General features: G+C 37.5%; 1 protein-coding gene across 1 annotated transcript; it reads right to left on the bottom strand.

Annotated features, from left to right (window-relative positions):
* Window positions 1-83: 83 nt before the first annotated feature.
* Window positions 84-1,402, bottom strand: LOC147615941 (uncharacterized). Its single transcript, XM_086778015.1, has one exon. The coding sequence runs from the start codon at window positions 1,350-1,352 to the stop codon at window positions 252-254; it is 1,101 nt and encodes a 366-aa protein (XP_086634141.1). The 5' UTR covers window positions 1,353-1,402; the 3' UTR covers window positions 84-251.
* Between the last annotated feature and the right edge of the window lie 9,765 nt (window positions 1,403-11,167).

The raw sequence follows: 11,167 nt of genomic DNA, 5'->3' as shown, positions 1-11,167 counted from the left end.
GAATGAGAAGCAGGAACCAATGCTTCCATAGACAAAACCTCCTCCTAAATATATATTAAAAGAGATCTACTATGAATACGATAGGCTAAAATATAGCAACATAAAATGTAGCCATATATAGTTCCCCTTGGCAATTTGTTAACTGATACATGTATTATACGGTATTGGAGCATTTGGTTCCCTCAACTCTCATTTCCTTTGGCTTGCTATACTTTGATTATCAACAGAAGGCCAGGTGATCCAACCAATTATTAATCGCTTGGAGACTCTGGAAAGAGATGAAGAAGGGTTGGATCTCCATGCCTCGGCCATTCAGAGTGCAAGAAGAAGCCCTTCCTTGCAATGGCTAGCTCCTCAGCATGAGTAGAGTCAGAACACATTCCCATAGCATGCGTTGAGCAAGAACCCATTTCCATGGCATGAGGTGAGTCACAACCCATGTCCATAGCAGAAGATAAGCTTGAGCCCTTATCCATAACTTTGCCCTCCTCTGATCCAACTTCTACAGCTTTGGCCTCATTTGAAGATAAGATGGAGGCGGCCGCAATGGGGGTGGCAGCGGTTATGGAGCTGCCTTGGCTTGTGGTGGGGGTTACAGGAAGACATATCTTCTCAAAATCAGAGGCGAGTGGCGTCACGGGGCTGGGCACCAGAGGGGGCAGATCGCTGCAGCTGGTAGACAGCCTTTCAAGAACCTTAGTGGATTTCCTTCTCTCTAGAAGCTTTGTGGTGGTGGCCGGCCTCCGGGTTCTCCCCCAGTCTGCAAGCTTTGGAGTTATGATGGTTGCTGCCATAGGAGAGCCTTGCTTCACAATGCCCTCATTATCTCCACCATTTCGATTGATAGCCCGCGCAGACATGGTAACAGGCATCATATCCGTGTTACCGCTGGCTGCGCCGGTGTGCTGGTGTACGACCTCACGGAAATTGGAGCTGTGGGTGTGGATGATGGTGTCTTTTTCAGTATGAGAGACAGAAATAGAAGTTGCGACTGAGCTCTTGCTGCCCCTTCTGGGGATGGGGCTGGCTGCGGCAGGGGCACCAGACTTCTTCATGGGGGAAGGCTTGATGGAAGTGAATCTCTTATCTTTCTTATCGCGATCGCTGCTACTGTCAGAAGAAGAGATGATCTTAGGGCTGGGGCAAGGGAAAGGGTTTCCTGCGAAGGGGGGTGGGCATGTGAGTTGCTGTGGAGGGGGCGGGTTCATGGTGGGGGAGGGATTAGGGTTTAGCGGGCAAGGGTGGGGAGAGAAGCCCAAAAACTGCAATACGGCGTAGGTTGGGACAGGGCAATCGGGGTGGTTAATAATAGGGACATATACACGAGACGCAGCAGAAGCAGAAGGCTCCATGGAGCAGGCTATGTTTTACTGCACCAAAACATAAGAATGGGAGGAACCCCAAGCGCAAAAGAACAAAGCCAGAAGACGATCTTATATGAAGGAGCAGACTTAACCCCGGTTGCTTTTGCCGCGTGTCTCGTTGACCCGCCCTTCGTTTACCAGTCCCGTCAATACACGCGGCCATCCCGGATACGCCCACTGCCACATCAGCACGACTCTTACTACTTTGTCAAAATTGTAAAGACTTGTTAAATGCCTTAAATTCTCTTTTTAAAAAAATGGTAAGTCTTTTCAGCTAACATCTCACCTTAAATTCTCTAATTTTAAGAATTGAAAAAATGTGATTGGTAACATATATTGTCTACAAATCCCACGCTTTTTCTTCGTGCCATCATCCATGGGTGATATTTCTCGCCCTTTTTTAGCCTAGAAAAAGTAGCGGAACAAGGAAAGGAAAGCTAGAGTCATGAAAAGACAATAGTTTGTGAGCCCCTTTCCAAGGCAAAGGCCAACCTAATGCATTTCCCTTTCATGAGGATATGGGGAGGGGGTCGGATTCCATGTGCTATACAATTTGAAGAGTTTGAAAGTTCAAGATTGGTGTTGACATGTAATAACTCAATGATGACACTTACAGGAATTACACTTTCTCAAGCATGATTGCCCCTAGCCTTCATAAGGTTAAACCTCTTTAAGTTAAATTCACACACACACACACACACACCCTACTCTATGCAACAAAGAAACCACAAGCACTCGCATTGTTAAAAAAAAAGGGCTACCACATTCAAATCAACATTAAAAAAAGAAATGGCATGAGTGTAATGTGTTTTTTCTCAAGAAGGCAACAAATTCTACTACTTTTTTAGAACAGTGGTCCACCCATGAGTGTAACGTGTTTTTTCTCAACGAGGCAACAAATTCTATTGCTGGACTTCATAAGGTTAAACCTCTCTAAGTTAAATTCACACACACACACACACACACACACACACACACACACAGACACACCCCACTCCATGCAACAAAGAAACCACAAGCACTTGCATCAACCAACACACAAAACAATGAACACCACTTGATATCATGAAATGGAACAACTTCTAAGGCTACCACATTCAAATCAACATCAAAAAAAGGAATGGGATGAGTGTAATGTGTTTTTTCTTAAGGAGGCAACAAATTCTACTGCTTTTTTAAAGCATCAGTCGACCCATGAGTGTAACGTTTTTTTTCTTAACGAGGCAAGAAATTCTACTACTGAACTTCAATCTGGAACACCAACTACTGTCACACAAAATGTCTCCTTTAAATGATATACATACCCAGTTTCCAAGGCATTTTCCTTATGTTAGTGAAATGTTGGTTTTTGTGTACATGTCAGTGGTCTTAGTCTTGACCCATCTTGACAACAAATAAAGCAGTCCCAAACAATGATGCTAGAACAAGTTTAAGGTGGACTTTATGAGGGAAAAAATAACTGCATCACACTTTAAGTTTGTAAGACTTTGTCTCTTTCTCAAAGAATTATTCTATAAACTTTGTGCCACTATGTTCACTCTTTTCATTTCCTATATCTCTTCAAAGGTTTGAAACCTACACCAACAACACACAAGATTGTTGAACAAGAAAAATGATGCCAATATATGTTAAAATCTTTAAAAAAGGTTGTTAAATTATTTAAACTGCTATCCAAGATCAAGCACAAGCAACATGAACAAACTAAACATGACTTATAAACTTATGAAGAGACAAAGAGATCCCAATGCCCAATAAAATATCTATAAGAACACAATTGAGCATTTGACCTCGAGAAAGGCCATTAAAATCACAAAAAGGTACAAATATGAAAAGTTTAAAAAAAGATTTTGAGAAAATCTTTAAGTATGTAAGTAAAAGGTTTGTTTTGTGGGCAAGCATGTGAAAGCCTAGTGACCCGAGAGTATAGTTTTTTAGAGTGAATCTCTTTAAGGATATATTATACAACTTGAATAAAGGAAGTGAATAAGAAATTGATAGATTAAAATGTTTTATTTTATGGAAATTGAGCAAGATACCTATATTATATAAATTCTTTTGAGGTAGATTAGCAAAAAATCCCTTTAATGTCCCCATATTTAATGAAAAGAGAGTAGTTTGTACACCATAATCTTAGTCTTTCTCTTAGAAAAAGCCAAATCCAACACCTAGTACACCATAATGAAAAAAAGACTCATTATTAAAAGAGTTGTTCTCTTAGAAAAATCCAAATCCAAGACCTAGTACACCATAATACAAAAACTTACATAAAGGAGTACAAAAACAATTTGATTCGCATATGTTGAATTCCTAGGTGATCTCACACCCATGTGTTAGATGTGTGTAATAATTTGAGTGATATTTGGGACATTACTGTATGTCTAGGGGATATTACATTGAAGTCTTAGCCTTAGGTCTAAGCCAAGGGCTTTTAGTTGTGACACCTAAGAGAGCTAGGTGGTAGTTTGCCAATGTGGCATTCCCTATAATCTATTTTACCCATGTGATATTCCCTATACTCCAGCTTACCAATGTGGCATTCCCTATAATCTAGTCACAAATCCACTTATTTATTGTAGGAGGTGAATGACTCTATTTGTGAGAGCTATGAATACTCCTATTTCACATTTAATATAATAATAATAAAAATTAGTGAAAAGCTTTGTAGAACACTCAACTCATCTATAAGATTGTTTCATGTATTTTTTCTTAAGCTTGATTAGTGTATTAATACATCAATTAAGTAATCTCTTTGTGGTATAAGCATCTTGTTTCTTGCTCATTGAGTGCACTTCATTTTTGGGTTTTGATTCATGATCTTTAAGAGCTTAGTGTGCAAGCGTAGTGTTGATTTTCAAGTTGGTATAAAAGTTCCCTTCCTTGGGAACTCCTTCGTGAATGTGAACAAGAAGGAGTTTCTGGGCTAGAGAGATCTAATTCTTTATGAGTCTTTGTGAGAGCTTGTGTGTGGGAATCTTCATCTCAATCTAAGTGTTGAGAGAGCCAACTCTCCATGTGATGGTCTCTATAGAAGGGCTCAAACGTTATGTAAGAAACAAGCTAAGAACTTTAAGGTGGTTTGTCTCTTTGTTTGGTGGGTTTAAGATGGACTTTAAATTGTGTGTGCAAATGCTCTATATGAGTGCCACTAAAGAATGACTACAATTACACAACAAAATATTTGTGTGGGCAATCTCTATGAGCAAAGGCAATGATTAGTAGCAAAAGTAATTGGGCTTGAGAACTATGCATGTGTAGCATCATTTCTATTGTGCATTCTTGGGTGCCCTCTAAGTGGGCACTCTACAAAGAGATCTATGCATGAATTGCATCAAGTTGGCAATGTTCTCTATGTGTAAAGGCCAAAACAAGTTGTAATCTTGAGTAATACTCTCTAGGTGAGATATTTGATAGCCTGATAGAGCACTAAAAAGCACCAACAACTATGAAGACAAGCAAGTGACATGTAACTAGCATGAGTTGGGTTTGGACAATAAGATAATAGCTTGCTATGAGAATGCTAAGCTAAGTTGTATGTGTATCATTCATCAATCTCCATGACGAGAATATCTCTTGGTGATGCATATTTTTTTCATGTACCAAATCTTGGCACATTGACATTTATCTATGTGTTCATGTAGCCCGTCTACCACGACGACTCACAAAATCTTGGCACCGACCATATACAAATAGGGAACTTTAACAATCTTCATCAACTTTATCGACACTTTATAAACTTTGTGTCATGTTCAAAGGATCCATTTGACCTTGTAACTTTGTAATTATAGAAAAATGAGAATACCTTTGTGATCCTATGTTGATGGAATTCTATGTGATGTAGCACTCTATAGCCAATGTCTATGTGAGTTCTTGGTCTACACACCTTGCATGGTATGGATGAAGATCAAGATATAGTGTTGAAATATCTAAATGATCTTACATCCAAGTGTTGGATATGTGTAAAAAATAGGTGATATTTGGGACCTTACATCCACGTGTTGGATGTGTGTTAAAAACTAGGTGATATTTTGTGTATGTCTAGGGGACATTACATTTATATTTTATAGGGAATTCAAGGTATAGCAAAAGGTCCAAGCCAAAGGCTACAGTGGCCTTAGAGATCTAGGTAGCAATTTAACCATGGGCATAGCCACACATCCATTGATTTAGGAGAGGTGTTAATTTTGTAGTGAAGCTAGTAGACCATATATGATTCATATAGAAACAACAAAGTGCAAAGAGAGAGAGAGAGAGAGAGAGAGAGAGAGAGAGAGAGAGAGAAGAAGAAGAAGAAGAAGAAGAAGAAGAAGAAGAAGAAGAAGAAGAAGAAGAAGAAGAAGAAGAACAAGAAGTTTTCAAACATGCGATTCCTAAAGAATACTTCAATTTAAGAAGGTTTACATCATGGTGGAAGGGTGAAGAGACAGGGAGGAGATATTTAGAGGTTGTATGGTGTGGGGAGGGGCCGAGGATATGATACAATCAAGATCTACGGTGAGTCTAATGCATTTGGTATGATAGAGGAGCATGCTAAAGAAGAGGGAAGTTAGAGTGGGTTATAGTTACACATGGTGCTTGTAAGCCCAAGGTTGTCACTATGTAAAAACCCATATAATGTAAGCATGTGTTTAAAATACCGATGTGTTTAAAAACCCATATAATGTAAGCATGTGTTTAAAATACCCCTTTATTTATTTTTACATTTTTTGACATTACTCTCTAGAAGTTGCTTATACAAGCTTGGATTTTGAATTTAGAACCCCCTTTTATAAATTCATGTAAACTAATGTGTTATGTTACATATATAAATATGACAACAATACTCCCCAAACGCACCCCCCCCCCCCCCGCAACACACACACACCCTCTTTCTCCATGGGCTTGCATCCACATGCAATTGAACAAAAACATTTCCAAGCCCAATTCATACCTTTTTTTGAAGGCATTAAAGTTGTATTCCATTTCCTATGGATGCATTCTTGCCAATACTATACTAATAAATATAGATCATTTCTCTAGCATTTATAGAAGTTGTCTTTCTTTTACAATTTAGCTCTAACTTTAAGCTACTTCATAGATGGGTGAATGCATGCTACAAATATTCATGGTTCAGCATATGGTCAAAAGTTTACTTTTCTAAAGAGTTAAAAAAACCCTAATTTGGGACCGGCTTTAGATTTACCTTGTTTGCAATCACTTATGCTAGAGCCTACTAACAAGAATTTAGTCAAAGTGCTAGGATTTCAACTTATGTGTTGCTTTTCTTGACCTAGTTGCAACTAGAGCATGCTGGCAAGAAATTTGTCTTTCTAGTCAAAGTTTGAGTATTATTAAGAAATACAGTAGCAATAATTGTGGGTCATGATGCCAGCACACATGAGACATCAACAGTAGCCACATCAAGGCAATAACCTAGTGTGGGGGATTTATTTCTTCATTGAAGAAAGAAAAACACATACGTTACAATTTTTAAAGAACTTTATAGAACATGCTAACTTTTTGGAGAAACAGAGAGAGAGAAAAAGAGAAAGAAAGGGATTTGAAGTCATCTAAAAGGTCATACATATCCTTTTCAATTATATGGCCTACATATTGTTGTATAGGGGGGGGAAATCTCTTTCTCTTACAATTTTTGTTCAAGGGAGTGTTTGCACATATAATTGACATTACAAGCACTCATGATTTTTTTATTTAAAAAAAAGAGAAAAGATAGTAATCACAAGGAATCCACACGTTTCTATCATTAATGATATTGGCATTGGGCTGAGGCCTCAGTTTTGAAGACTGGAGAACCCTTCTTAGGGATTTTTACCCTTCGGATAAGGGCATCAAAATTTTTTGCCCTGTAAAAGAAAGGTTCATATGGGTGACCTTAAGGGAAAAATACTAGTCTAGATTTTTCAAGTCAAATGCAATAATAATCAAAGACAAGGGCTCTTCAAAAGTCGGCCGGTAATAATGAGAATTTTTCAGCGAGCGCAATATATATATATAATTATTATAATGATACTCTCACTATACATAGTCCACGACACGGAATCATTATTCGTTCATGATGACGAAGTTAACAATTAAAAGCCACAAGCGAGTTAGGATGACACGGAAAAGATCAACTCTCGAGTCTCATACATGGTGGTTCTGGCCCGCATTTGAAGCCTTCTTAGGGCCTTCAAACCTTCTAGAGAAGGCCTATTGCCAAAATTGCGTTGCCAAAGTCAGACCTCTTATTAGAAAATAAGGTTGCCAAGAGGCGCCTAGAAGACCACTATTTTGAGAATTTCTCCAAATTTTACACAAACATATATATATATATATATATATATATATATTGAAGGTCATCCTAGTTTATGGCCTTCAAATCAACCTAGTTTATTATGGCCTTCAAATTGAAGTTTAGGGTAGGCCTTCAAATTTCAACCCTTGTGTGGGGGTGAATATCATTCGTCAATTTCAAATTGAAGTTTAGGGTAGGCCTTCAAATTTCAACCCTTGTGTGGGGGTGAATATCATTCGTCAATAACAAAAAGCAAGATATGTTTTGTCGGAGGATAATTGTCCAAAAATCAAACGAAAAAGAAAAAGAAAAAGAAAAAAGAAAAAAGTGACTTAGAAGGAGTTCCCACGCGTTTACATTTAACCCTGCGCGGGAACATGATGCGGTAGGGTTTTCAGAATTTTGGCTTTGTTTCACCTCGTTTAAAGGAGTAAACTTAGAAGTATGGCAACTTTCTCTTATCGAAGGGGCTTTACGCACCAAACTAAAAAATGACTTACCATAAAGTAACTTTCATATCCATGGAACATTGGAAAATTGGTTCGGGCCAAGGGAGATCCACCAAACAAAGGACATCTCACAAAAAATCAACTAGCATGCATACATCTCACAAAAAACAAAACTAGCATGCACACATCTCACAAAAGACAAAACTAGCACGAACAAAAAAAAAACTAGTATGCAATTTGTAAGATTTGAACTTACGACCCATTGAATCAAGACAATCACTCACAAAAAACAAAACTAGCATGCATACATCTCACAAAAAACAAAACTAGCATGCACAAAAAAAAAAACTAGCATGCAATTTGTAAGATTTGAACTTACGACCCATTGAATCAAGACAATCACTCAATCCACTTGGCTTATGTATGCACATTTGCTTTGAAAAAATTGTCATATTATTTTCAACATTTTCAGCAGTGTGTGTGAACCGGGTTCTACCCTTTGAAAAAGGGTAATTTTTTGCCACCCATTTTGATCTCACCATAGCTTGGCCCATCACTAGATTTGTTACACAAAGCATGGGCACCCTAAGATCGATGCGTAAAGCCCTGTACATTACCTACTAAAGTTTCTATAGACTAGAAAAATATTTTCTCATCAATCAAAGATTATAGAAATAACTCAATGTTTACACTGATCCTTTTCACCATCGATTGAAGAGGAGACTATAATTTCGAATAAGCATTTTCTTCATATTTCAATCTAATTAACCAAATCTTGAAAATATTGAGAAGGCATTTTTCCTTCTCCCATCAGTTTGAGAAAGCTTTTTAAAATTATAACCAAATCTACCTTACTATAATACTCATTTTCTTGTTTTTGTATCGTTTAGTAGGTCCTAAGATCAATTATCACCCTCACTTGAAGGTTGAACATCCTCATAAAAGCGATCTGATTTAACTTTCAAATCATTTTCTTGCTACCCAAATGCTGACATATTCTTGCTAAAAAGGGTAAGGTATATGGGTTATTGTGAAGTGGAAAAAACTAGCTTCTTTATGAATGGATAATAAGCATGATTTTGAGAATCACGATGGTGAAGTTTCTATCAAATTACAGAAGAATGGTTTCTTGGATTAAAAATATGATGACAAAACAATGTGGCCATGTGGTTGCACATTTGAATGAGTTTTAGTCTTGGGTAGTTAAAGACTATTCTTCTTTATGAATGGATAATAAGCATGATTTTGAGAATCACGATGGTGAAATTCCTATCAAATTACAGAAGAATGGTTTCTTGGATTAAAAATATGATGACAAAACAATGTGGCCATGTGGTTGCACATTTGAATGAGTTTTAGTCTCCGTGATTTTGTAGGTGTTAGAAATCACAGTCACAATTGTTGAAGAATCATGATGATGAAAAACCTTGTTTACACTAGATAATGATTGGTATGCATTTAGAACAAGAGGAAACAATGTTAGAGATGGTTTTTATATGGAGATGGCTAAGTTAGCGTGACTATGTAGAGACAAGAATCACGAGCGTGATTCTTAAAAGAATCATGGGTGATAATATTGCATGTATACTGAGAGGAGATGACTTTAATACCTGCTAACAACTTCCCCTAGTATTAGGAAGCCCTTAGGAACATCCCTGAACACTTCTATTGTGTTGATTTTGAAGATATATTTGGATGAAGATTTGTTGGTGGGATTCTGAGGAATCTCATGGGCGTAATTCTTTGAAAAATTACGACAAATGAGAATTAATGCAACACAAAAAATGATTGTAGAATATGTATGTAGAGTGCAATTTTAAAGAAATTGGCATGATTGGAATGTGTTTGGACACATGTTGGTAGCCATGATTTTGTAGCATGATTAACCAATCACACGTCGGTGATGCTGGCATGATTTTTGATGAAATGGCAAAAATCACGGTACGAAAACCTTTGAATCAACCGAATGAATTGTTTTTTTGTTACTATAGTAAGCTTTTATGAGGAATATGTGACCTATGTGGTTGACATTTGAAGCATTTTTGTTGGACGTGATTCAGGGAACCACGACCATGTTTCAAGTGTCATAGGCGTGATTTGAAAATCATGATGGCTTAGCCCTATGGTTTTCTTTATTTTGATAATGTACATAGCATGTGAAACATTTTTGTGTGTGCAAATAATTGAGCTGAGTGATCTTTTATTGGCGTGATTACTCACAGATGTGATTCCTTTTATTGGCGTGATTATTCACAGATGTGATTCCTTTGTAGCGTGATTGTAAAATCATGGCAACCAAACCTAATGGGATTGCTGATGTAGAGGTCCAGGCATACTTCAATTAACAATCTTGAGACTGAGCTTGAACTTTAGGTCGCCATTAAAGAGGTATGCTCATTTACATAGGCTCCAATTATTCATAACATTTCTTAGCTTTCTACTGCTCTTTAGCACAAGCATACTTAGGGAATCATAGGCGTGATTCTTGAGGTAATTGGGGAACAAACTTTGTAAAATTGACTTTTTGTAACTTTTGTCCATTCTAAGGTGGACCCATTAGTAATCACCACTTTACTTGTCTGTACATTGAGTTTTGGTTTACGTGATTTTTAGACTAATGATTGCAATTTTTGAATAATCATGGTGGTGAAAACTATTGAAATCCTTGTTTATCCTTTGTCATTTAACCCTTGAAGTATTTGATTGTGAGGAGTTGGACACTTATCATGAGTCCAATCTAACCCTCTGTGTTGATCTTTCTTCTAGGCAACATATATTTGGCTATTGATGAAGTCTTTGACCTTTGCACTCCTTTCGATGATGATTCACTATATTGTGTTTATGGGAGGTTCTTGTGGCTTTATACCTTTGTAGGTAGTGGTTCTTGTGGCTCCCTGGAATTGTTTTGTCTACCAATGTGAGTAACAGGTCCTTGTGTCTATCTCCATTTTTAGGAGAGTATATTCTTGTGTCTACCACCATTGAGACTCTGCAACATCAACTGATAGTTCAAAGAGTGGATTCATGTATATGATTTGTGGGCACATCTTCAATTTCATCCCTTCATTTGGTGAAGTGATAGG

This window comes from Cibotium barometz, chromosome 39 (assembly GCF_041138505.1).
Source record: "Cibotium barometz isolate CiBa-2024 chromosome 39, ASM4113850v1, whole genome shotgun sequence".
In the NCBI taxonomy this organism is placed as follows: domain Eukaryota; kingdom Viridiplantae; phylum Streptophyta; class Polypodiopsida; order Cyatheales; family Cibotiaceae; genus Cibotium; species Cibotium barometz.
Note: the sequence above shows the minus strand (reverse complement) of the source record. Positions and strands in the feature narration are given on the sequence as shown.

Excerpts from the sequence above, each read along its gene's own strand:
- LOC147615941 (XM_086778015.1), bottom strand. The coding sequence starts at position 1,352 with ATGGAGCCTTCTGCTTCTGCTGCGTCTCGTGTATATGTCCCTATTATT.